Genomic DNA, 26,455 nt, shown 5'->3' with positions numbered 1-26,455 from the left:
AATATTTTTTTAATAATATAGCCGTTAGTGCATTCTATCTGATGTATGGTCCTAATGCTGTGGTGCCGGTTGAAGTCGAAGCTAATCGGTGTGAAGAAGATGCCCCTAGTGAAGTTCCTGATTGCGATTTCGATGCATCATCCCTTCAAGAGCGCCTGCAGTCAGTTGCTGACCTTAAAGAAGTGGTGTACTCGAAAGTTTCATCAAATATTGACATTTCTCAAGCTCGCCAACAACAAGATTTTAACAGGAGACAGCACAACAAGGTTTCCTTTCAAACTGGCGAGTATGTTAATCTGTGGAATAACAAGTGTGCAGACGGGAAAGGAGGGAAGAGTGTTGACCCTTTGTCTGGTCCATATGACATCTACATGGACGTGGGCTAGGGACTATATGAACTGAAGAACCCTAAAACTTCTCAAGCCCTGAAGACAAAAGCAAATGCTTGCAACCTCAAGCATTTGAGGACTTGAAGTGATAATGTGGAAGGTAATGAAGATGTGGAAGTGACTGGAGCACAGGAACCATCATCTTGTTGACACAATTCTTGGGGATGGCAACTGCCTGTTCCATGCATTATCAAAGGAGATAACAGGAACTGAGAACCACCACAAGAAAATTGGACAATGTGGTCGAATTGCTCACCAATCAGCAGTATAAGTCTCACTTTGAAAACTATTCAGATCAGAAAGACATGGATGAGTACGTGAACAACAGTCCAATGGACGTTACTGTGTGGGCGAAAGATGTAGACATTGTTGCAGCAACTTCTCTGCTCGATAGGCCCGTTGTGATCCACACAGAAGATCAAGCAGGTGTCAGAGGATGGTCGTCATATGAGCCACTGTGTGTGGTTCCACCAGTTATGTATCATTGGCGCCAAATGTATTTAACTATACTAGATTTTTTTCCAGCTGATGATCCACTTTCTTGAATGTGGCACCTGCGCACTCCTGCCGCGTGATTGGTTGGTTTCAGTATCATACCTGAAGTATCACATCTATACAAAAACAATTGTACCTTATATTCCAATGCTCATAAATGCTGTTTTGCAGTGTCATTTTACTATACAAACAGACATGAAACAAGTATGTATCGGTGCTTGACCCAAATGGACAATGAATTTGAGAAAGTTGAATTTGAACGGAAATATTTATTGTTGTATAAGGTACAGGGTTGTTGCATCTCTCTATATTTAAAAAAGAAAAAAAAAATAAGCGCATTTGGCTGGGTAAGTGCAAATAAAAGGTATCTTAATACTTAGGCACTTCTTACATTAGACAGTAGTACCATTTTAAGTAAATTAGCTGTTTTGTCAGTGGTAAGTGGTGAAAGTGTGAAGGCGAATGGAACAGTTGCTACAGAGGAGCGGGGGACACGAGAAACGGCCAGGCGGGAAAGGCAAGTTATCACGTCTCACATGATGCAGACTTTATTATGCATCACACCCTCTCCACTGCTTCGATACCTGCTTCCATATTATCCTTAAATATATAATATCCATAAGTATAGCTATTTATTATTGTATTTATTAGAGACAAAACAACTCTGTACCTTTTCTATCTATCTATTTATCTATAGCCCGACGCCCTAATCCCGCAAAGGGTGGCCGCAGACAAAACGCCTCCAAGTCACTCTGTCACCCACCATTTGACTCCCCTCCCCCCAACTCACCCCCCCCTCCCTCATATACCTCTCAACTCCATCCCTCCACCTCATCCTCGGTCTACCCCTCCCTCTCCCTCCCTCCACCTCACCTACATACACCCTCTTAGTCAGTCTTTCATTCTCCATCCTCTCCACATGTCCAAACCACCTCAGTGTATTTCTCCTAATCTTTTCAACCACATCCACATCTACCCCACAACGTTCCTTCACTTCTTCATTCGTCAACCTGTCCCTCCATGTCACTCCACATGCTCCTCTCAAGTAACTCATTTCCACTGCTCTCACTCTTGACTTGTTCCCCTCTTGCAAGGTCCACGCCTCGCTTCCATACGTCAGGGTAGGGATCACAATACCATCATGCAGTGACTTCTGAACTTCCATACTCACCTCCCTATTTCTCATCACTGCTTTCAGTGTGCCAACAACCTTCCTTCCCTGCTGTACCCTTTCACGTACTTCATCCCCCAAAGTTCCATCCTTACTCATCACACTACCCAAGTACTTGAATGCACTCACATTCTCCATATCCTCACCATCCAACCTCACTGCACACTCTGTGACTTCATTCCTCTCAAACACCATAACTTTACTTTTGTTTACATTAACTTTCAGCTTCCTCCTCCTACACACTGTCCCAAATTCATTCACCAAACCTTGCAACTCCCATTCATCTTCACTCAACAATACTGTATCATCAGCAAACAGCAACACCGGAAGCTTCCAAATCTCACCCTCATTCATTAGGGCCACCCCCACATCCACTGCCCTACCTTGTACCTCCTTTACGACCCCATCCATATATATATTAAACAGCCATGGAGACATTACACACCCCTGTTTCAGTCCCACATTGAGATCAAAGAACTCACTCAGCTCACCATCCACTCGCACCGTAGCCCTAGCTCCCTCGTACATACTCTTCACAGCACTCAACAATTTCCCCTCCATTCCATATATTCTTAATACCTTCCACATACCTTTCCTATCTATTCTGTCATAAGCTTTCTCCAAGTCCATGAAGGCAGCGTACACTTTCCTTCCCTTCTCTAGATACTTCTCCACTAAACATCTTAGAACAAATATCTGATCTACACACCCTTTTCCCTTCCTAAATCCCCCTTGTTCTTCTCCAACTAGCTCCTCTGCCATATGCCTAACCCTATCAATGAGTATTCTACCATATATTTTACCAGTCACACTAAGAAGGCAAATACCCCTATGATTACCACATACTTCTCTCTCCCCTTTTCCTTTGTACAGAGGAACAATTATACCTGATTTCCAGTCCTCTGGAACCCTTCCCTCTTCCCAAGCCAATCTACACAACTTCCATATCCACTCCACAACAATCTCACCCCCATACCTAAGCATTTCACCACACACTCCATCAATTCCTGGGGCCTTTCCCAGCTTAATCTTCTTCATCGCTTCCACTACTTCCGACCTACTGATCTCTTCCTCCCTCCTCTCATCTCTTCTTCTCCCAGCCATTCCCCAACCACTTATACTCACACTGCTCTCACTCTCTACATTCAACAAATCCTCAAAGTGCTCCTTCCATCTCCTCAATTTCTCTCTCTTCTCCACCAACAATCTATTATTCCTGTACCTTTTACAACATAAAATATTTCAATTAAAATTCAATTTCCTCAAATTCATTGTCCGTTTAGGTGAAGCACAGATACATACTCGTTTCATGTCTGGTTGTATAGTACAATGACAATGCAAAACAGCATTTATGAGAAATGGAATATAAGGTACAACTGTTTTTTGTGGACATGATACTTCTGGTATGACATTGAATCAATCACGCGGCAGGAGTGTGCAGGCCACATTCACGAATGTGGATCATCAGCTGGAATAGTATAAGTACAGTTAACATTTTAATCATGTTATTAATGTATGAGTGCATCAATGGACCCAGAATAGGAATTAGTAATGTGTTTTTAGGCAGATTAATACCATGTAATCTTTAATATGCTCTTGTCTTTGCAATAAAATATAATCAAATTGCATCATATTTAATCATTTAATCCCAGCAGACTTTCACACTATACATCCAGTCACTTTTCCTAAAATTTGCATGAAAATATAATATGCTCTGGTATATAACTTTTGCATCATATTTAATTACTTAATCCCCACGACTTTCATACAAAACATTCACTTACTTTTCGTAATATATGCAGGAAAATATAGTAGGTTATGCTCTGGTATATTATAAACTTTTCATATTATAAAGGAAGTCAACTTAGTACATTCTTATTAGTTTATTTATAGGAAAAAGTGAGGGGAGTGTTCTGAACCTGTAGGGCAGTGATTTGAACCTGGAGGAAGTGTACTAACCCTGATCAGGGGAATGATGTGACCTAGGTTCAAATCATTTTAAAGTGACATACTACTCATTTAGAGTTCATACTATTGTAAAGTGATCGTAACCTACAGTAGGTTCAGATTACTCTAGAGTGGTATTTGACGGGAGTGGTTTGGACCTGCAACAGCCGGGCAAAAAATGGGGTTGATCTTGGTTTCCTGGGTTTACCGTTTTTTTTTTTTCTGGATTTAATGGTTAACTGTGTTTATTAAGTTTATTGGTTATACTGGGTATATTGGGTTTACTGGGTACTGAGAATTAGGATTTGGTTTACTGAATGTATTGCATTTACTGGATTCACTGATGAAAATATGGTGCCTGAATTAAACACATTTTCCCTTAGAGGCTTTCCTTAGAGCCTTAGCTGTGCAGTCTGGTTTCCGGGCAAAAATGAATTTCACTTTGATGGAACGATAATGGTCAGGAATAGAGTTAATTTGTTATTAGAACCATATCTTTAGAGAGTGTCCATAGAGCATCCTTAGACAGTGTCCTTTGAGCATCCTTGGAGCGTGTCCTTAGAGCATCCTTAGAGCGTGTCCATAGAGCATCCTTGCAATGTGTTCTTTGAGCATCCTTGGAGCGTGTTCTATGAGTATGTCCTTAGAGTGTCCTTGGAGCATCCTTGGAGCCTGTCCTTAGTCTGTTCCTAGAGTCTTTCCTTAAACAGAGCGATGAACTCTGGCGCAGAAGTAAACATGGGATTATTGATGCTTGAGTCGAACTCCTGTATCATCTGGAATGTGAACCGCTGCACCAGGCATGAGATGAAGAGGAACAACTCAAGGCGGGCCAGGGATTCTCCAACACATACACGCTTCCCTGCATAAATAACAAGTAAATTATTCATTCATCAAATAAATAAATAAACAAGGAATATGAGATGGTTAACTTTAATCCAGTGACGACGTTCCCATACATGCATGTTTACCTACCTGCAGCACCTACCTACCTATCTGCGTACCTACCTACTTGCATGCATACAAATTCATACATACATACATACATACACACATATATACATACTTGCTAACATAAACGAATTAAAATAAATACGCTAAAAATTTTTATAAAATGGTCAGTTCCTTTAATTCGATGAGGTAATTTGAAAGTTTCATTCTTGAATCCCCCAATACACACACACACACACACACACACACACACACACACTTGCCTAAAAAAAATACTATAAGGCAATCTCTTTGAATCCCGTTTCGTTTTTTTCATTTTTATTGTGGCGTTACTAGACGATTTTATTAGGTTAGGAGACAATTTTTGAACTCCAGTACACAAACGCAGATGCACGCTTGCTTGGATACAATAAACTGAAACAAGAGAATGATGTCAGTCACGAAGAGGTGCTATGGAAGGATGTAAAGCCGCAGTATTGTCTTTTTCTAGCACTGAGCTATGTGAAATAAACTGCAAAATGACGAGAATCTGGGCCAAATTAAAGTAAGCAAACTGTAGTACGTGTGGTGGACTACAAGTACAATTTACAGATAAGATATATCTGTAGTGTACATATCCAGACATTAATATTCGGCCTCTCTATCACTGCCAACTGCACTATAATACAGGATGCAGGCTGATCAGATATAACCATAGGCGGGCTATAAATGCTGATCCTACCCATAGATTAGGCCTATCTGTTTTTAAACATACTTCACTACGACATATTTTGTATTCTAAGTGGCAAGAAAAATTTGAAGCACCTATTCCTTTGCGATTTAATTTGTATATAATAGCATCTTATATGGAGTAGACTGCAGCACCAATTGAGCAGGGCTGTCCTCCCGAGATGGATGGCAAGTTGGTGACAGGGAGAGTTGGAGCTCCCGATTTACCAGCCCTCAGGACCTGCTCCTGACCACCACCCCATGCCGAACATTTCCAGTGTTTTCATTAATACTGAGAGTAGGCCAGCATAGCCTACTCCCATATTGCCTCCACCTTCAACTGTCCACACCACACTACATGCAATTTAGATATCACATCTTCTATATCCATCCCTCCTTTGCAATGGCTGTTGCTCTGTTATCAGCAAATCCGGTGGTATCTCTGATTACCACCACCGGCAGGGTAGGGCTGGCGACACAGGGGCCTCCTGGTTCCAATCAAATGATTGTGCCGACAGCGGTCGTCATAAACGCTGTTCGTGCTCAACAGCGGAGAAGCACGGGTTCAGCCTTATATTTCACAAATATCCATGGTTTTGTTACCAATCTGAAATCCGTTCACTTTTTCCTCCAATCTATATCACCTCAAGCCCTGTCCCTCACAGAAACTCAAATCTCTCCCTCTGTTGACAAATCCCCATTTTGTTTTTTACCTGGTTACCATCTCCTTACAAACTTCCATAGCAAGGGTGGCAACTGCTGTTAAATCAAATCTGAATCTGCAGTTAACACTGTTTTGAACTTCACGTTAGTTAATTCTGATTATTTATAATATAGACTAAATTATCAAAATTTTTCCAAAATATCTCTATAGTTTATCACTCTTCCAATACTTCAGAACTCAGCATATTTGACTCCATATCCACACAGTTCACTGATCTTAACCTCACCCTTACCACTGAAGTTACCATTTTGGGTGATTTTAACATACAGGACATAATGTAGAATGGTTATTGCATTCTGCCAGGACTGACAATACTGGTCTACAATGTGAGCTGTTTGCAGAATCATTTAATCTCACACAGTTGGTAAAACAACCAACCAGAATACCAGATAATCCTGGCCATAACACATATCTCCTGAACCCATTCATGACAAATAACTCAGATAAATACAGGATAGAAGTACTGTCACCACATAGATCCTCCAACCACAGTCTCATCAAAGCCTCATTAGGCAGTTGTGCCAAACCTCCCCGTTCTGAACCTGTCACAGTGACCCGATGGTACTTTGATAGGGCAGACTACGATGAATTTAAAATTTATCTAGCTAATATTCCATGGCACTCTTTCTTCTCCAGTGACTTCAGTTCTATCCAGTCCCACATTTATGTCTTAATACGTGCTGTTATGAAAATGTTCATACACAGTCAACAGTTCACTAAAAGATTGGACTCCCCAAAGTGGTTTGGCAGCATTTGTGCCAGAGCTACTACCCAAAAGTCCTTAACTTACAGCTTTTACTTAAAAACAACAGCATTTGATTACCTCAGTCAATCTGAAATTGTCATTAACCATGCATACTGTAAGTAGTAATACATCTCACTAAATCAAACATTCATCACAACAAAGCATCCAAACTATTAACCCGCTGTGTACCGTTAACATATGGGTACGTTACAACATTTTGTCGTGCTGAGTCCCGTCAATGTACCCATATATTTTACAGTTGTGAGGTCTGTCATTTTTGCAAATTTTTGAAGTTTCTCACATGATTTTTGGTAGGCATACATGGAAGACTTTCCTCTACCCGCCGCCAGGTGGTGACACTGCCTTACCCAGTGTGATCCCCCTCTGCATGCCATTGTCTCGGCATCTCACTTGTTACCAGTGACCTGGGCAGTAAAGACATGTCGCACCACAGTATGATATTCAGTGCGAGAGTGATACCCCAATCGATGACGATGTGGAGGACAAAGATTAAGTGGCATCAGAGGAAGAAATGAGCAGAAGTGATGAGGAGGTAATGTCACCAAGGAAGGTGTGGTATGTTGATGTGTTCAGTGAGTGAAACAATGCTTATATCGTCTATATTATTGTGTAAAAATTAATATATTCTACTACTACATATTAATTCATATCAAATAAACAAATATCTACCTTTTCTGAGTGGTTTGCAATAGATACAACTACCATAGAAAATGCGACAGCTGCAGCACGGCTCCAGAGAACACAGTACCAGGTGTTTAAAGGGTCACCTGCAAAGCCCATTACTAAGCTCAGGTGAGCACTTTTTCTGTGATTTGCCATTGTTTCACACAAAAAGCAGAGGTTTGAGTAAAAAAATAAGAAATCCAAAATCTGCCAGGACTGAGTGGGGGGGGGGGGTCATGGTGAAAAATCTGCTGGGATGCGGCGGGTTAAATAATCCTAATGACAATAAAATATTCTAGTCAATCATTCACCCACTTAGTGTAGTGGTACTCTGTTATTAGGGTAGCTCTACACTGAATGACAAACCAAATGATTTCCTGTGAACCAGGAAAGCATTTACAACACCGGGTGGTAACCTTATAACCAACCAACACGTGTTCCCTACGTGATAACAAGTGGGTTGGCGGAGGGTTAGTGCCCCTCACCGGAAAACAACTAACTAAAAATACGAACAAGAAGCCTCGGACCAGGACTGAACAAAAGGTGACGGTTAAGGACTGAACAAAGGACGTGGTATGGATAGCTACATAGAATGCAAGATGTGCAAATGATGAGGTGAAAGAGACCGTGTCCAGGTGCTTGAGGGTGCGAAAGTGAATGTATGTCGATTCACTGAAACTAAATGGGATGATGAGAGTGTGAGAGCATGGGAGTATGGATGGGGTTTATGCGCGGGAGTAGGTGAGAATGACAGGGCAAAAAGAGGAGTGTATGTTGTTGTGAGTAACAGATGGAAGGAGAATATAAAAGCATGGAACAGTTGGCTCAAGGATTGTGTGGGTAAGACAGAAAGCTGGACTACAAATATGGGCAACTGTGGGTGTCTATGCGCCAATGCAAGATCGTGCAAGCAGAGTGAGAGAAGTTCTGGACAAATGTGGAAGCATGAATGGAAGAGTTTGAAAGAAATGAGAGAGTGTTTTTGACTGGAGATATGAATGGAAAAGTATGAAATATGAATGGTGGGTAGGGTTTGCCTGCTGAAATGGATGACAATGGCAGTGCTTTAGTGGACATTTGTGCCAGGAGGGGATCGGTGATAGCCAATAACCTCTTCAGGCACAAAATTATCCATAGGTATACGTGGCGAGTGATGAGAAGGGTGGGTGGTGAGCTGAATGAAAGGAAGGCAATGATTGATTATGTCTGTATGTAGATGAAAGGATGAGAAGGTGTGTAATGGATGCAAGAATATATTGAGGTTGGGGGAGAGGACTTTCTGATCACCACTTGGTGGTGGTCAGAATCAAAGTCAAAATGAAATGGAGAAGTAGAAGAAAGGGAAGGACAGGAGGAAGTAGTTCATACATGTAGGGTGGAAGGGTTACAAGAGGATGGAAAAAAAGCAGAATGCAAGAGGGAAGTGGAGGAGTAAACAGGTAAATATAGATTGGAGTAGATGGGGGACGTGCAAGATTTGCACAGAAGAAATCTGTGCTGCATGTGAGGTGATGTGTGGGGTGAAGAGACGAGGAAAGGGGGTGCAGGGAACAGCATGGTGGAATGAAGAAGTGAGAGAGGCTGTGGCACAAAAGAAGAAAGCATATAGTGAGTGGATGAGGAACAGGTGCATGGAAGAAGTTGAGAGACGGAAGAGAGAGCTATATGTAGAGAGGAGGAGAGAGGTGAAAAGATTAGTAAGAGAGAGTAAGATGAGAGTGGATGAGAAATTTGGAAGGAATTTGAGTGTAAAGTAGAGGGAATGTAAGAAAATGTTTTGGAAAGAGGTAAGGAGAGTTAGACAGGGTGCCAAAGAAATTAGTTGCGAAGTAAAAGATAAAAATGGTAGATTACCAGTGGAGAATGGAGAAAAAGTGAGCAGATGGAGAGAACACTTTAAGAAATTGTTGAACATAGAGAATGAAAATAATGCAAGTTTTAGTGGCTGGGGAATGGCTGGGAGAAGAAGGGATGTGAGAAGAAAGGAAGAAATTAGTATGATGGAAGTTGTGGAAGCAATGAAGAAAGTTAAAATGGGGAAAACCCCAGGAATTGAAGGAGTGAGTGGTGAAATGCTGAAGCATGGGGGAGAGACAGCAGTAGCATAGATGTGGAAGATGTGCAGATAGGCCTGGGAGGAAGGTAGAGTCCCGAAGGATTGGAAGTCACGCATAATTATTCTCCTGCACAAAGGAAAATGGGAAAATGAGGTGTGTGGTCATCACAGAGGCATTTGTCTTCTTAGTGTAACAGGAAAAGTATATGATAGGATACTCATTGGCAGAGTTTGGGAAGTAACAGAGGAAATAGTTGGAGAAAAATAGGGAGGTTTTAGGAAGGGATGAGGTTGTGTAGATCAGATATTCATTCCTAGATCTTTAGTGGAAAAGTTTCTAGAGAAGGAAATACTGTACAGCTGTATGTGGCCTGCATGTACTTGGAGAAAGCATATGACAGAGTGGATAGACTAGGATTGTGGAAAGTATTAAGAATATATGGAGTAGATGGGAAGTTGTTGAAGGGCATGAAGAGTATATATGAGGTTACTAAGGCTGCAGCGTGTGTGGATAGTGAACTGACTGAGTTTTTCTCTCTGAAGACTGGATTGAAACAAGGATGTGTCATTCCATGGTTGTTCAATCTGTTTATGGATGGGGTAATATAAGAGATACAAGGTCGGGCAGTGGATGTTGGAGCTGCCCTAGTGAGAGAGGGCAGTGGTTGGAAACTCTCTGTACGGTTATTTGCAGATGATACTGTGTTGTTAAGTCAAGACGAAGGGGAGCAGCAAGGCTTGGTGGATGGGTTAGGGAGAATTTGTAAGAAACGGAATCTAAAGGTGAATGTAGGGAAGAGTAAAATTATGGTCTTCGAGAGAAGAGAAGTCAGTGAATATACAGTACAGTCAGGTTGGATGAGGAGGAAATGGAAAATGTGAATGCATTTCAGTGCTTGAGTAGTGTCATGAGTAAGGATGGAAGTTTAGAGGGTGATGTGCCTGAATGGGTACAAGGAAAAATAGTTGCTGGTTCCTTGAAAGCAGTGATAAGACACAGGGAAGTGAGCATGGAAGTGAAAAAACTTCTACATGACAGTATTGTGATACCAACTCTAATGCACGGAAGTGAAGCTTGCACCTTGTTGGACGGACAGAGAGAAGCAAGTGGAGTCACATGGAGAGACCGAATGACAAATGAGGAAGTGAAGGAGCGTTGAGGTGTGGATGTGGATGTGGTAGGAAGCGTTAAGAGAAACACTGAGGTGATCTGGCCATATGGAGAGTATGGAGAGTGAGAGACTGACGAGGAGAGTGTATGTGAGTGGGGTGGGGGGGGGGAGAGGAAGGGGGAGGCCAAAGATGAGATGGAGTGATGGAGTGGAGAGGTATATGAGAGAGGATTTGTGAGCTGGGAGCAGGGCAATGAAATGGCGGGGGACAGGGTGACATGGAGGAGATTTGTTTCTGGCCACCCATTACGGTATTAAGGCGTCTGGCAATAGAGAGATAGACAGAACTCATCACCCATTCCCCACACTAAAATCTTAAGTTCGTAACACCATAAACGACCCACGTGGTAAAGCAAAGATTCTTGTCAGGATATTTGCAAGAAATTCTACCTTAGAGGAAGTCGGCCAGAACTTCCCAGTACTAGAACTTAACTCTCTTGAAATTGCTGCACGTAAGATACAGATTAGATACACAAATTCTATCCAAGACAACTTGTCAACCAACAAAGCTGTAGGTCCAGATGGAATTTCTCTAGTTGTTTTGAAAAAGTGTTCCCCGGAACTTGCTCCTGTTCTAGCTAAATTATTCAGACTATGCATACTTACTTCTTCATTCCACAATTCTTGCAAAGAAGCCATTACTATATACACCCAATTCCGAGGAAAGGAAGGTCCTCTGATTACAGACCAATAGCTATCACATCTTTTCTTGGTAAAGTATTTCAGATTGTAATTAATAACCACACTGTTTAACATCTTGAATCTAACAACTTAATTAGTGATAAACAGTATGGTTTTTGCCACGAATGATCCACTGTTGACATACTCAGTCTCCTAACTCATACAGTCCACCAGTCAATTGACCAACATGGAGAAACTCATGTAGTAGACCTTGATATTTCTAAAGCTTCTGAGAGAGTGTGGTACTCCCTTGCTATGGACTATTATCTTTTGTTCCTCCGATTTCCTCATGTCTCAGCGACAGAAAGAAAAGAGTAAAAGTAGATGATGTACAATCCAATTTCCACTCGATTAATGCCGGCGTGCCACAAGAATCAGTATTGGCTTCCACCCTATTCCTAATTCATATTAATGATCTCTTATCTGTTACTCATAATTCCACTGACTCATAGGCAGATGACTCAATACTTCATAGTTCCTTTACGCATAAATACCCATTCACAAAGTTTAATATCTCTAACTCATAACTTAGTACAGCCATCTCCATAAATCAAGATTTATCTAAGATCACTGAATGGAAAGAAAAACATCAGTGCCTCATTCAATGCTAGGAAAACAAACTATATACAGTTTACTAATAGACAGATATTACCTTACTCCTCTATTACCTTCGTTGCTACTAATATTCCTATCTCATAGAAATGAAATTCTCTGTGTTTCACTTAAAAATGACCTCAGCTGGAGCTCTCATTTTAGATCACTTGCTAAAACTGCTTCAGAGAATCTTGGATGATTGTACAGAGTCCGTAACTTCACTGACGAGCAGTTAGCTGTAATTTACAAGAGGCATGTGTGCTCTCAGATGAAATATTGCTCACCCTTGTGGAATGGGTGCGGAGAGGTTGCACTAAAACAACTAGACAAAATTCAGAACAAAGCTGTTAGAATTATTAATAACCCTACTATTGCAAATAAATTACCTCCCCTACTAGTAAGAAGGAATGTTTCCTCTTTTGCATTATTTTGCAGATACTTTTATGGCAAATGCTCAGATGAAGTTGCATCCATTGTGCCACCTCTCCGCGCCTTCTCCCGCGCTACTCGGGCATCTGGTAGCCCTCAAGACTGAATATTCACACTGCCATACTGCAGAACTTCAGTCTATCAAAATTCCTTTATTTCCCGAACTGTATCTCTTTGGAACTCGCTTCCCAAGAGTGGTTTCCCCCCATATTTCAACTTACCGTTACAGATTTTTTATCAATGGAGGACACCAGTAATCTGCTGGTTGGATTTTTTATCCAACTGCTTTTCCTTCCTCTGTTCTGTTATTGTAAAAAACTCTTGTATGATGTCTATTCCACTTACTGCTTACATACAGATGAGATGTAATGACTGAATCGCTGAGGAAAAAGCGTTAGGAAATTTTCAGAGCTTTATAATTGTGGTCTTTAGTTTTTAACATACCAGGCTTACCCTGCTGTACCCTTTCAAGCACTTCACCCTCCAAACCTCCATCCTTACTTGGGTAGTGTGATGAGTAAGGATGGAGGTTTGGAGGGTGAAGTGCTTGAAAGGGTACAGCAGGGAAGAAAGGTTGCTGGTTCCTTGAAAGCATTGATAAGAAACAGGGAACTGAGCATGGAAGTGAAAAAGTTACTACATGACAGTATTGTGATACCAACTCTAACGTACGGAAGTGAAGCTTGGACATTGTTGGAAGGACACAAGTCAAGAGTGAGAGCAGTGGAAATGAGTTATTTAAGAGGAGCCTGTGGAGTCACGTGGAGAGACAGGCTGACGAATGAGGATATAAAGGAGCGTTGTGGTGTGGATGTGGATGTGATAGGAAGCGTTATGAGGAACACACTGAGGTGGTTTGGCCATGTGGAGAGGATGGAGGGTGAAAGACTGACGAAGAGAGTGTATGTGAGTGAGGTGGAGGGGGGAAGAGGGAGGGGGAGGCCGAGGATGAGATGGAGGGATGGGGTGGAGAGGTATATGAGAGAAGGGGGTGTGAGTTGGGAGCAGGGCAGTGAAATGGCGGGGGACAGGGCGACTTGGAGGCGATTTGTTTGTGGCCACCCCAAACGGGATTGAGGCGTCTGGCAATAGATAGATAGATAGATTGATAGCTTACCGATTCCTATGTCACTAACCTTGAAAAATAAAAAGGGAATATTAGTGTGTAACAGGCAAGATGAATCGTTGTGAAAGAGGTGCTGTGAAGCGTCCAATGTCACCTACAATCTCATAAAAACAGTATATCGTAATCTCACCAACCTGGGCTCACCAATCCCAACAGTCGCCAAACCTCCATTCTTCTTGAGCCAGAAAAGATAATATTAGGGTACAACACGCAAGATGAATCGCTAAGAAAAAGTTGCCACGAAGCCTCCAGTGCCACCTACAGTCTCATAAATATATTGTAATCTCACCCTCCCGGACTCACCAGTCCCAAATGGCATGAAAGCCTCCTTCTTCTCCAGCTTGCCGTTCTCGTCCAGAAAGTTTCTGGGATCGAAGGTGTTGGGGTACTTCCACAGCGTCGAGTCTGTCATCAGCTCGTCCAAGTTTGCCAGCAGAACCGTTCCTGGGAAATTAAATAAACACCTTAAATCGAATGCAATGTTTTCCTGTATTTTCTCTCTCTCCCTCCCCCTCTCTCTCTCTCTCTCTCCAGGCAATTTTGTTTCATCTTTGGAGAAACTTTCGAACTGAAGAGGTTAGACAATAGCCTTTCTTTATCTCCTCCCCCTTTATGGTGCTGAAGAGGGACTCTTCACGTGGTGACACCCATATAACTGGGCTGCTCCACTACCCAGTTATACAAACGTCCCTCAGTTCCCTCCCTATCCTCCTTATCCCCCCAAGGAAGATTGTGGACTGCAGGAGGAGTGGAACTTCAGCCAGCAGTCCACTGAGTTCACATCTCAGATGAACCTGGGACTGCACCCACTACCGCTGCCACTGCCGCTACCAGTGTTGTCAGTCCTTGGGTTTTATCTACTAGATCTTGTTTGTTTGTTTGTTTGTTTTTTGCTTCGACCTTTGAGTCGTGGAGGTTTTTCACTAAAATTCAGGAAATCTTGGAGTTTTTGTCAACTTAAAAAAATAAAATGTTTTTCCATTTGATGTAGCAGCGGTTACTGTATATGAAATAATAACACTATAAAAACTGGACACGACACAGTATCATATGCGAACTTTGCTAAAATACATTATAAAAGTAATGAATCTGAATCTTTCATCAATAAAAGTCGGGAGACTCGGGTTCGTAGGCACTGGGAGTCTGGGACAGAGGCATGTCAGAGCTAGTCTTCAAAATATGAACCAGTCGCTAACCTCTTTTTGGGAAGAATTACTTCAAGTAAAGGATGGGAACAATAAGCCTAAATTATACCTTGCAATATTCATGCATGATCTGTTGGCCTTGCCAAATTCGTCTGCTTCAGTTGAACGGATGTTTTCTAAGATCATCAAACCAAGCATTCAAATAGGCTGCTAACAAACACTGTGGCAAACCAAATCCTTACAAAGCAAGCTATTACTAGGCATGGAGGGTCTTGCTACTACTGGAAGTCATGTAAATCTCTGTTAAGCAACATGAGAGAGGTTCTCCATATCGAAAGAGGCAACTATGCACCCCCTTGACCCGAAGATGCCAGCAATTTGGAGGAACTCCTACATACAATAAAAGCATCAGAATACCAGGTAAGACAATAAAAGTTATATTTTTTGTTACCTCCCCGTCCCACACTGCCACAGGTTCCAACAGCAGTAGTACAGTATAGGAAGGACGTTGCCCAATGAGTTGTTCTTCCTATGGTCAACCTGTCTGTTTATAGCACACAAGATCAGCTTAGCCATTATAAAATAAACACTGGCTTCTTAAGTTCACTGTCTTTATTTTCCAAACAATTACACTTAATGCATACCAACTTCACTTCACTGTTTGCACAATTACCAGAGTTACACAATCTGCAGACACACTGCATTGACACTGAAATAATCTCAAATTGAACTGAAACTTCTCTAGTCTTTTCCCTATCCTTATATACGCCTTGCATTACTCTCGAAGCTTGTAGTATACTCTAGCTTCTAGTATACTCTAGCAACTACAGTTACCAAATTAGAAACATCCGAAACATGCCAGAGTTTTCTTAAACTGCATAATACTGTAAATTATTTTGCATACAAACTGAGATAAAATTACATAATATAACAATCACATAAATAAAACATGTTAGAAAAGTTTGAATGTAATGGAGATCAGGTGTCTGAGGAGTATGTGTGGAGTGATGCGTATGGATCGAGTGCGAAATGATGAAGTGCGAAGGAGAACTGGAGTTGTTCGGGAGATGGCAGGTAGAATTGAGCAGAGGGTGTTGCGATGGTTTGGGCATATGGAGAGAATGGATAATGAGCGATTGGTTAAAAAGATAACTAGACCTAATGTGAGAAGTGTAAGGCTGAGAGGAAGACCACGAATAGGATGGATGGACAGTGTGAAGAGAGCACTGGATGCGAGAGGGATGTCTGTTGAGCAAGGAAAAGTGGCTGTGCGTGACAGAAATAAATGGAGAGAAACTGTGAATGAATAAGTGATGACGCAGTCCTGAGGGGATATTCTCCTGCATTTGATCTGATCAGCTAGTCAAGTCAGGTGCGGGTAACGGGAAGAGTCTGTTATGATGTGGCAGGGGTAAACCAGCTCTGCTGTCGGGCCCTGCTGCGGATGTCACTGGCTGCATTGCGCAGTTGACCCTTGTGCGGTGTGGTGCGGTGAGGATCTGTCCGTTCTCCCTTTTGGGACTAAGATGCGAATGAATGTGTTTGAATGGATGAGTAAATGGGGAGTGTGTCGTCCTGTCTCGGCTACCTCCCTTTCCTTGGGGGAAGCAGCCTAGGTATATAGATAGATAGAAAAAAACGGCCATGTGGAGAGGATGGAGGGTGAAAGACTGACGAAGAGAGTGTATGTAAGTGAGGTGGAGGGGGGAAGAGGGAGGGGGAGGCCGAGGATGAGATGGAGGGATGGGGTGGAGAGGTATATGAGAGAGGGGGGGGGTGAGTTGTGAGCAGGGCAGTGAAATGGCTGGGGACAGGGCGACTTGGAGGCGATTTGTTTGTGGCCACCCTAAACGGGATTGAGGCGTCTGGCAATAGATAGATAGATAGAAAAAAACGGCACAATATTTAATGCATAACTTTAAAAAATACCTGCGCTCACAAACAGCAGGCAAATTGGCAACTCTGACACGTAACCATACTATGAGAATCATCGCGAATACTCCAGCACTACCTGACTAACCGATCCCGCATCTCAACACTACCCCCATCCTAATCCTATGTCATCCCAACAAAACTACACAGTGTATACAAACATAAACCTTTATCCAAACTAACATTTGATTATACACAAAATAATCCTTCAGGTTTTCAGGTCTTCTATGCCACTTCCAACGACATCCCAGCTCTTCCACATAGTCCACTCCTCCTGGAATGTCTTGGTCCTCTTCCTGATTCACTTCTTCTCTTGGGAAACTTCACCATCCTCTTGTACTTCAGCTCTTGGTCCTACTCAACATCCTCGGCTTGGGGTGTGCACGATTCCTCAGAGATGTCCAAGCTTTACCGTCTTGGCTCATGGTACTGCCACAGAAGTTTCACGTGTACCACCTTTGAGCTAGATTTCCTGCCTCTCTGAATCTGGTACGTTACGTCTGATAGGCAGTCCAACACAGGAAAAGGCCCGTCCCATGGGCTCTGCAGCTTCAGTGACTGTTCCATCTTCTGCTAAGGACTAGTTAACCAAACTTTGTCACCAACCTTGAAGCACACCTCAATTGCCTTGGCATCATACTTGCATTTCATCACTTCGCCTGAAACTTTAAGGGCTACTTGCATTTGATGATGTACCTCAGCTAGCCTTTTCTGAACATGCTTTGCATAGCTGGAGGTGTCTGTAGGCAGCTCTTCACCAGGTGGTCTTCCCATTAGCAAGTCAACTGGTAAGAGTAACTCGTGGTCCAGCATCAGTTTTGCACAGGTGTAGCTGGTAGATTCATGGAATGCTGACCGATATGCCATCAGCAATGCATATAATTTCTGGTCCCATTCTGTTTGTCCCTCTATGCAGTACATGGCAAGTTCTTGTCCATGGGTCCAGTTGAATTTCTCCACCATTCCATCTGACTGTGGCCTTAGTGGGGTCATCCTGGTTTTCTTGATCCCTAGTAATTTGCAGCCCTCACGGAACACAGCAGACTCAAAGTTTCTACCCTGGTCTGAATGCAGCTCTTGTGGCATCTCAAAAAAACAGAACAACTGGTCAACCAACACCTGCGCAATAGTCGCAGCCTCTTTATCAGTGATGACATATGCTTCTGGCCACTTTGTGAAGTTGTCCATGGTGACACATATATACTGGTTTCCTCTTTTAGTGAGTGGCAAATGTTCAGCGATGTCCACTGGGACTCCTCCCATTGGTGCACTCACTTGGTACAGCTGGAGAGGGGCACAACCAGGTTTCTTGTTTCCCTTCTTGGCACAACATACATCACCGGCCCGACACCACTCTTCAACATCCTGAGGCATGCCAGTCCAGTAAAACCTTTGTTGCTGCCTACTTGCAGTTTTCTACACTCCCACGTGCCCACAAGTGATCTGGTTACGGGACTCATTGTTGAACCTCATTTTCTTCAGAACCACCAGTTGCCAATACTTGCTGAGAGTCCGGGTGCCTCGCACTGATGCTCCAGTAGTCCGTGGTTCAAACAAAGAAGGTCCCACTGACTCCAGTAGCTCTTGGTCACCTGGCTGAACCTGGAAACCTCTTCCCAAGATGGTCGCACTGTACTCCACTGCAGCCACTCTAGTACTGGTTGCAAATCTGCATCCTCCATCTGCATCCTCTTCAGGTCTCCCTCAACTGACACTGGCCATGTCACTACAGAACAGTGGCATTTCTTGCTAAGATTCCCATCCCTATTACACTGTTTGCTTCTGTTCTTCCATCTTCTTCTCGCACACTATCAATCAAGGTTCTCTTGCACTTCTGTAGTGGTGTGGCTTCTTGGGAAAAACTGGTTGGTTGTTGCCTCTTGTCATCATCCTTAACTATTTTTCTCTCACCCTTCTCGTCTTCTACAGTCTTCTTGCCATCCTATTCTCTTGGGCGATCATAGCTGAAGTGTCCCACCTCAACACATGTCCAACACTTGTTTGTTGCAATCGTCGGTTTCCTTGCACTGTTCCATTCTTGCTCCTTCTTTCATTTGTAACAATTCACCTTGTTGTGTCCTGGCTTCCCGCAGAACCAGCAACCTCCTTGGAACTTCACCTGTTCTCTCTTCCACTTGTTGCAATCCACTTTCTGATGCCTTGGCTTCTCACAATACCAGCAACTTCCTCTGATCATCTCCTGTTCCCTCTTCCTCATGTAGAAGTCCTCTTTCCTATATCCTGGCTTTTCACAACACCAGTGACTTCGTTCAAATTTTTCCACGTCACGCACCTGCCCCTTTCTTACCTTGACTCTTGCACTACAACCTGCCTGAAAAGTGGATGTACTGGACCTGACCTAGTACTCAAATTCTAGAGACCTGGCTATTGCCTCTTGCATGCTTCTGGGTTGTGCCTGCTTCATTTGCACTTTCAACTCTGCACTATCAAGAGCATCGATGAACTGCTCCCTCAAAAGCATAGCCAATAGGTTAGGTGCTGCTCCAGGGTATGCCTTGTATGCCATGCTCTCCAGGTCATGAGCAAGCTGCTGTAGGGATTCGCTTTGAGCCTGCACACGGGTCCGGAATCTTGTTTTGTAAATCTCAATCTAGTTCATAGTTCCATATCTGCACTGCAGCACTTCAACTAGGGACTCATAACTGTTCCTCCTAATACTGACATCTGGCCCAGAATTTCCATTACAGCACCCTTGAGGCTAGTTGCAAGATGCACTCCCCTCTGCCTATCATCCGAATCATTCTGGTCAGCAAGTAACTGAAACTGCATACGGTAAGCTTCCCAAGATACTTTACCATCAAATTCCTGAGGTTTCTTTTTAATTGCACCTCAATTATAGCCATGGACTTCACTGGTTTGGCGCCTAAAAGTGGGGCATCAAAGTCCAGGACTCAAAACTTCTGCATTCTGATTTTCCAGCCCTGTTATGCTACCTTTAGATGCTTTGGGTCTGTCAAGATTCATCATACTCTGACCATTCTTTTCATATGTTCCCTGTACACTAACCTGAGGCTCAGCAGCAGAACATTTCTCTACAGCCTCAATTTTCTCGTTAATTATCTTCACATGGTCGAGGACATGTTTCAACTGATTATCTACATGCTGTCTGTACTCCATCACAGTTCCTTCACTAATTGTCTTCAACTGTCGTCTATATACTGTTTGCACTCCGCCATGTTATTGCTACCTCGTACTTCTGCTCTCGTATTTCAGTGCTTACTTCCTCCTTCAACTGTGTCTGCTCCTCCTTCATTTCCCCCATCAAAGCATCAAGCTGTCCTTGCATCCTCAGTTGTTATTCCCTGTGTTGTTCCTGTAGTGCCTCTTGAAGATATTCATATCGTTCCTTCTGTTCTTCACTTTGTGTCTCAAGCTGTTCACTCTGTGCTTGCAACTGTTATCTGATTTCTTCACTTTGTGCCTGTAATTGTCTTTTGAGTTCTTTCTGTCCATCATTCTGTGCCTGTAGTTGTTTTTTTAGTTCTTTCTGTCCATCATTCTGTACCTGTAGTTGTTTTTTTTAGTTCTTTCTGTCCTTCATTCTGTGCCTGTAGTTGTTTTTTTAGTTCTTTCTGTCCATCATTCTGTGCCTGTAGTTGTTTTTTTAGTTCTTTCTGTCCATCATTCTGTACCTGTAGTTGTTTTTTTTAGTTCTTTCTGTCCATCATTCTGTGCCTGTAGTTGTTTTTTTTAGTTCTTTCTGTCCATCATTCTGTGCCTGTAGTTGTTTTTTTTAGTTCTTTCTGTCCTTCATTCTGTGCCTGTAGTTGTTTTTTTTAGTTCTTTCTGTCCTTCATTCTGTGCTTGCAATCGTACATTTTGTACCTGTAATAGCTTAATGATAGCAGCCAGGGATGCCTCTTCTTGTCTATCTTGGCCTCTTGTCTGTACCCCTTCTGCCTCCATGTCGAAGGTTTGACTCGCTGCAGCAATATCTAACGATACACATTCCTCACACAACTGTTACATCCCCATCCCACACTGCCACATGGTCCAACAGCAGCAGTAACCTATAGGAAGGACGTTGCCCAGCGAGTTGTTCTTCCTATGGTCAGCCTTTCAGTGTACAGCACACAAGATCAAGATCAGCTCAGGTGTTGTAAATAAACACTTGCTTCTTAAGTTCATTTTTTTTTTTTCCAAATAATTACACTTAACGCTTGCCAACTTCACTTCACTGTTTTCACAAGTGCCAGAGCTATACAGTCTTCACTAACTGCAGTTGCACTTAATGCTTGCCAAACTTCACTGGTTTCACAAGTACCAGAGCTATACAGTCCATAATTACACTGCACTGACACTGAACTGAACTCATACTGAACTGAAACTGCTATAGTCTCTTCCCCATCCTTATATAAGCCTTACATTACTCTCAAAGCTTCTAGTATAGTCTAGCTCCTACAATTACCAATTTAGAGACATCCAAAACATGCCAGAGTTTTCTTACACTGCATAACACTCTAACTTAGCATACAAACTGAGATAAAATGACATAATTTAACAATTACGTAACTGAAACAGTATCGGGAAAAACAGAACAAAAATTAATGCAGAACTTACAAAATTCCTCCACCCACAAATAGCAGGCAAACTGGTACCTCTGACACGTAACCGTGCTACGAGAATCATCGGGAATACTCCAGCACTACGTAACTAGCAAATTCTGCATCTCAACACTATTTTCAAGACTAACTTTGCATACACATTCGTCTAGAGTAAAAATTCGCATTTTGGTTTTTTTAGGCCCATCCCTGAGTTTCTTTATGAGCAACCTTGTTTTTGTTCTTTTTTTAAATTCTGGAGTGTCAACAGTGGCTACTACTACTGCTACTAGAGGGTGCATCAAGCTGGTCTAGTGTCGGTGTTGGGGCTCCTGTATTTTCTGTAAATGGATCAGTATTACATCATTACTCAGTACCTATTATAGCATCGTCATGATCGTTTCGTAGAAAACTCCGTCATAAGAAGAATTCGAACGTTTTTAATCGTCAGTGTTGGCGATCATCAAGGTGTCCTGGGAGATGGGACGAGCTCCAGTAGCCTCCATTACCACCATCCTTTAAGGTCTGTCTTGTCTACTGATGTCCCAGTTATCAACCAAGATTTATCGGCATGTGGTGATAAACTTTATGCCATACACATTTCCTTCATATTCACTAGTGTCCACTGGTATTATGATGAAATTAACATCGCATTGCCAGTGATTCTTTACAATGAACTATATTGTATATAGTTTCATATGCTTAATCACGTCGGCCAGAAAGGACTACCCACTTCACTCACTAGTAGAAATCATATTGTCACTTTATTCCCAAGAGGAGATCAAGAAAAGTAGGCTTTATGCGATATTTTGGGGAAGGACATACCACGGCGACGTGACCCTGACAAAAAATGTATAAACATGATTGATATAGAAGACCTTCACGAGGAAGTTTCTAAATCTAAAGAATATAATTTTGTGACTGATAGCCACAAAAGAAAGCCACTAATGGAGTTTGAAATATTAACTCCACTGGTCTCAAATCTGGCTGCAGAGGTGGAGAAAATAAATGAGTTACTCCCTAAATTCGTGGACATGAAAACGGATGATGTGAACACGGCTAACATAGGAAAGTGTGTGCGGATGTGATAGACCTTAACCCTTTGTTTAGTTCTGTTGTTGCTGGATTACAAGAAGTCACGAGGGATGTCATTAAGGTGACAACAAGGTAAATGACCTTACTGGAAACTGATATCCTTGATCTTACAACGCTCAGGAGTTGTGTGTATGCTGATGTGTTATCGAGAGGTTCATCCTTCAGTTCGGCGGCGGCAGGAGGAGGAAGTGGCACAGTGGGTGAAAAGGGCAACGTTGGAGATGCTGGAATGAGCAACAATGATGGAGGGAACAGTGGGAATGTCAGCATCAGAAAGGTGTGCGGTGAAGGTGAGAGTGGGAGAAGAAATTGACCGATTGATTTAATATAATCAAAATCTGGCGGCGCAACTGCCAGTCATATGGCACTGTACAACAAGGTAAATGTCACCCTTAATAAAAAGTGCATATTCAAAATAAAGTTAATGCCAATTAGTAGAAATAAAACACTGATAATGACAAAAGAATACTGTATAAAATGTCTATTACTTATAAATGTGAAAGGAGACCAACCTCCTGAAGAAATCTAAAGACATAAGTAAAACCGCTGGAACCTCCACGAAGCATTGAGGACAGACAGTAGGCACCATCTGTCCCCTGGGAAAAGAAAGTGGTGATGGAAAGTTTAGGAAGAATGGGGGCCATGAGGAGCGTTGGTGTGAGGCGGGGTGATACTGTCGTGTGCAGCTGCCCAGACCCGATGTTACAGACGCCATATCAGGACCATCAGTAAGGGTGTGCACCGCACAAGTCAGGTACTCTCCCTAGACTTCCCAGGCGGAGATGGACAATGAATATCAACCAGAAGAGGGATGGATAATGGTTCAGACAAGGAAGGAGATTAGGTTATCGAGGACAGGCCATTAACAAAAGCTTACAGAAATGTGAGGGGCACATCATTTAGAGCTGCCAGCAAATCAGTTGGTATGTAGATAAGGAAATTATGAGAAATGACATTCAAACATATATTAAGGATGTTTTTTATGTTACTGTGAACTCAATCTCTGAACTAGAAATTAGATCAGATGAATAGGAGAGTTCACAAACTCCCAAAAGTTGCCAATCCTCACTTAATAATTTGAATAATAAAAATGCATTCAACTACAGCTTTGTATGTGTTTTCCTTTATCACTTGGTTCATAGGTATAATTTTATTAATATATCTCAGTAAAATGAGGAGAAGCTCCATCATGATAAAGTCAAAGGTGAATCACTAAATTAACAAAACTAACCGTCTAAACATTGGGACAAATATTCTTTGTAGTTTAAAACTGCATACTCAATTTCCCAGTCATGGCTTTTATTTTGATTTAATCAAAAAACACTTTCAGATATCAATCAATCAATCAATCAATCAATCTTTTCCTGTGGAAGCCCACGTGATGCATAGGGCCTCGATGAACTCTCTCCACCAACATTTGTCTCTTGCCATCTCCTTCAGGTCCCACCAACACTCCTCTCCTGCTTCTCTTTTCATTGTCCTCAACCAGGTTTCCCTCGGCCTACCTCTACCTCTTCTTCCTCCAGCAGTCCACTCTGGCACATTCTGTATTAAACTGCCTCCTTTTCTATATATGTGCCCCAGCCACGTCCAGCGAGACAGTTTCACGTACTCATCAACTGGTTCCACTCTCACAATATCCCTTACTCTTTCACTAGTAACGCAATCTTGCCACTTTACCCCAGGAATCCGTCTCAGTATTCTCAAATCCTAATACTTTCCGATCTGTTGCAATTGTACTGTATCATGAGCAATTGTACTGTATCATGACTCATGCCCATAAATTAAAACTGGTCTAACCATGGACTTTTAAATTTTTACTTTAGTATGTACCAAAAGCATATTATTATTCCAAACAGTTTTCAATATTCCAACAGCTCGCCAAGCCAGTCTTATCCTCTCCTCAGTTTCATTGTTTAATGATCTGTTAGATGATATAATCGTTCCCAGATATTAAAGATTCTGTACATTCTTTACCACATTATTCCCAATTACACAATCGATTTGATTCTCCACGTTCATATTAATAATTTCAGTCTTTCCACAAAATATTACCAATCCCACTTTTACTCCTTCCTCCACCAGACAATCAAGCACCCTCTGCATCCCGTGAATACTTCCGCAAATCTGTACAATATCATCAGCATAGTCCAAATCCATCAGCTTCTTATTGTCTTTCCAGTTAATTCCTGCACATGTTCTCCTTACAACCTTTCTCATAACATAATCCATAACCAAAACAAACAGCAATGGCGAAAGAACTCCTCCTTGAATCACTCCTAACTTCAAAAGGATCACTCAAAGAACCACCCACCATTACCTTAGAAAAAGTACCTTCATGCAGGCTTTTAATATTATTTACAAAATTTTATGGTATACCATAGAATCTCACAATTTTCAACACAGCTCCACGTGAAACACTATCAAACGCCTTTTCAAAATCCACAAAACACATACTAAGTGGCATTTTCATCTCATTAGCTTGTTGCATTAGATGCCTTACAGTAAAAATCTAATCATTACAATCTCGACCCTTTCTAAATCCCTCTTGTTCTTCTCTTAAAATTTTATCAATTACTGGCTCTATTCTGTTCAACAAGATTTTGGAAAAGACTTTTGCAACTACAGATGTCAAAGTTATCCCCCTCCAGTTGTCACACACACTTAAATCTCCCTTTTTTAGTCTTTTTATAATCATTCCATTTTTCCACTCGTCTGGAATTCCACATTATCCCAAGCCATATTCAAAAGTTTCAAAAGTGTATTCATCAACTCATAATTTTCCACTGAAGCATTTCAGGAAATACTCCATTCTCTCCTAGGCCCATAAATTCTTTAACTTATATATAGATTTTGCTACCTCTTCCAAGGTTATATCCCCTGTTTCTGTCTGCAAAACTCTCTCGGCTGGCAAAATATCCTCTTCAGCTGGGATTGGTCTATTCAGAACATATTCAAAATGCTCTTTCCACCTTCCTCTTATATCCAAATCTTTAGTCATCAAGTTACCATTTCTACCTCGTACAGGTATTTCCTTCCTTCTCTTTTCAATTCAAGTTAACTCCTTTGTGGCCTGATAAGCTGCTCTTGTTCTCTAACCGTCATTTTTACTTAATTTAATTTCAGTCTCTGTTGCCTTTTCATCATATAGCCTTGTCTTATCACGTCTAACGAGTCTCTGTACTTCAGAATGTAAACTCGTAAACTCCAGTATTTAGTTCTAAGTACTTCAACTACCTGGCCATCAATATGTTGTTCTTCACTTCTTAACTTCGCCTCTTTCCTTTTCTGAATTGCATTCCATGTTTCATCTGACATCCACTTTTTCTTTCTCGCTTTTCCCTTCTTCTTAATAGTAATCTTAGTACTCTCATGCAACTCCTCTTTTACTTCTCTCCACATTTTATTAATATCATAGTCTTCAGATTCCATCAAAATCTGCAGGAATAGAAACCTGTTCCTACATTCCCACCGAAATTTTTCCTTCGTGTTCTCATAATTTCTCAGCTCATCCAAGTCACAATTATTATTTCCTGTACAATAACCATTAACGTTTCTCTTAAAGGAGAAAAACTTACATTTGAGAAATGGGCCGATTAGTTGACAGTACTGTACGTTTACACACTCAGAAGGCGCCAGCGGCTTACTCCAGGTCCCTTCTGATCTTATTTCTCATCTTTCGTCTGTATGGGGAGTCCATAGCCACGTCCTTTGTATGCAGATACTTTTCCATTGACAAAGTGGACTCGATGTCAAGCATACTTGTCAAACTGCTTTCTGTGTAGCCCACATTGTAGTTACACACTGCTTTTGCGGTTGCAAAGTCTATCATCATCTTCGAGGCATTTC

At 41.9% G+C, this 26,455-nt stretch overlaps 1 protein-coding gene across 1 annotated transcript in view; it reads right to left on the bottom strand.

The window, feature by feature from the left end:
* Window positions 1-4,691: 4,691 nt before the first annotated feature.
* LOC145392425 (cytochrome P450 2J3-like) overlaps window positions 4,692-26,455 on the bottom strand; it is a 181,576-nt gene continuing 159,812 nt past the window's right edge. The window contains 2 exon segments of the mRNA XM_080266833.1: window positions 4,692-4,864; window positions 14,176-14,316. Coding sequence (XP_080122959.1) covers window positions 4,692-4,864; window positions 14,176-14,316 — 314 coding nt within the window.

Source organism: Coenobita brevimanus, chromosome 22, assembly GCF_032717465.1.
Source record: "Coenobita brevimanus isolate Jiangsu-jjx chromosome 22, ASM3271746v2, whole genome shotgun sequence".
NCBI classification, from domain to species: Eukaryota; Metazoa; Arthropoda; class Malacostraca; order Decapoda; family Coenobitidae; genus Coenobita; species Coenobita brevimanus.
This window is presented reverse-complemented; position numbering and strand designations above follow the sequence as displayed.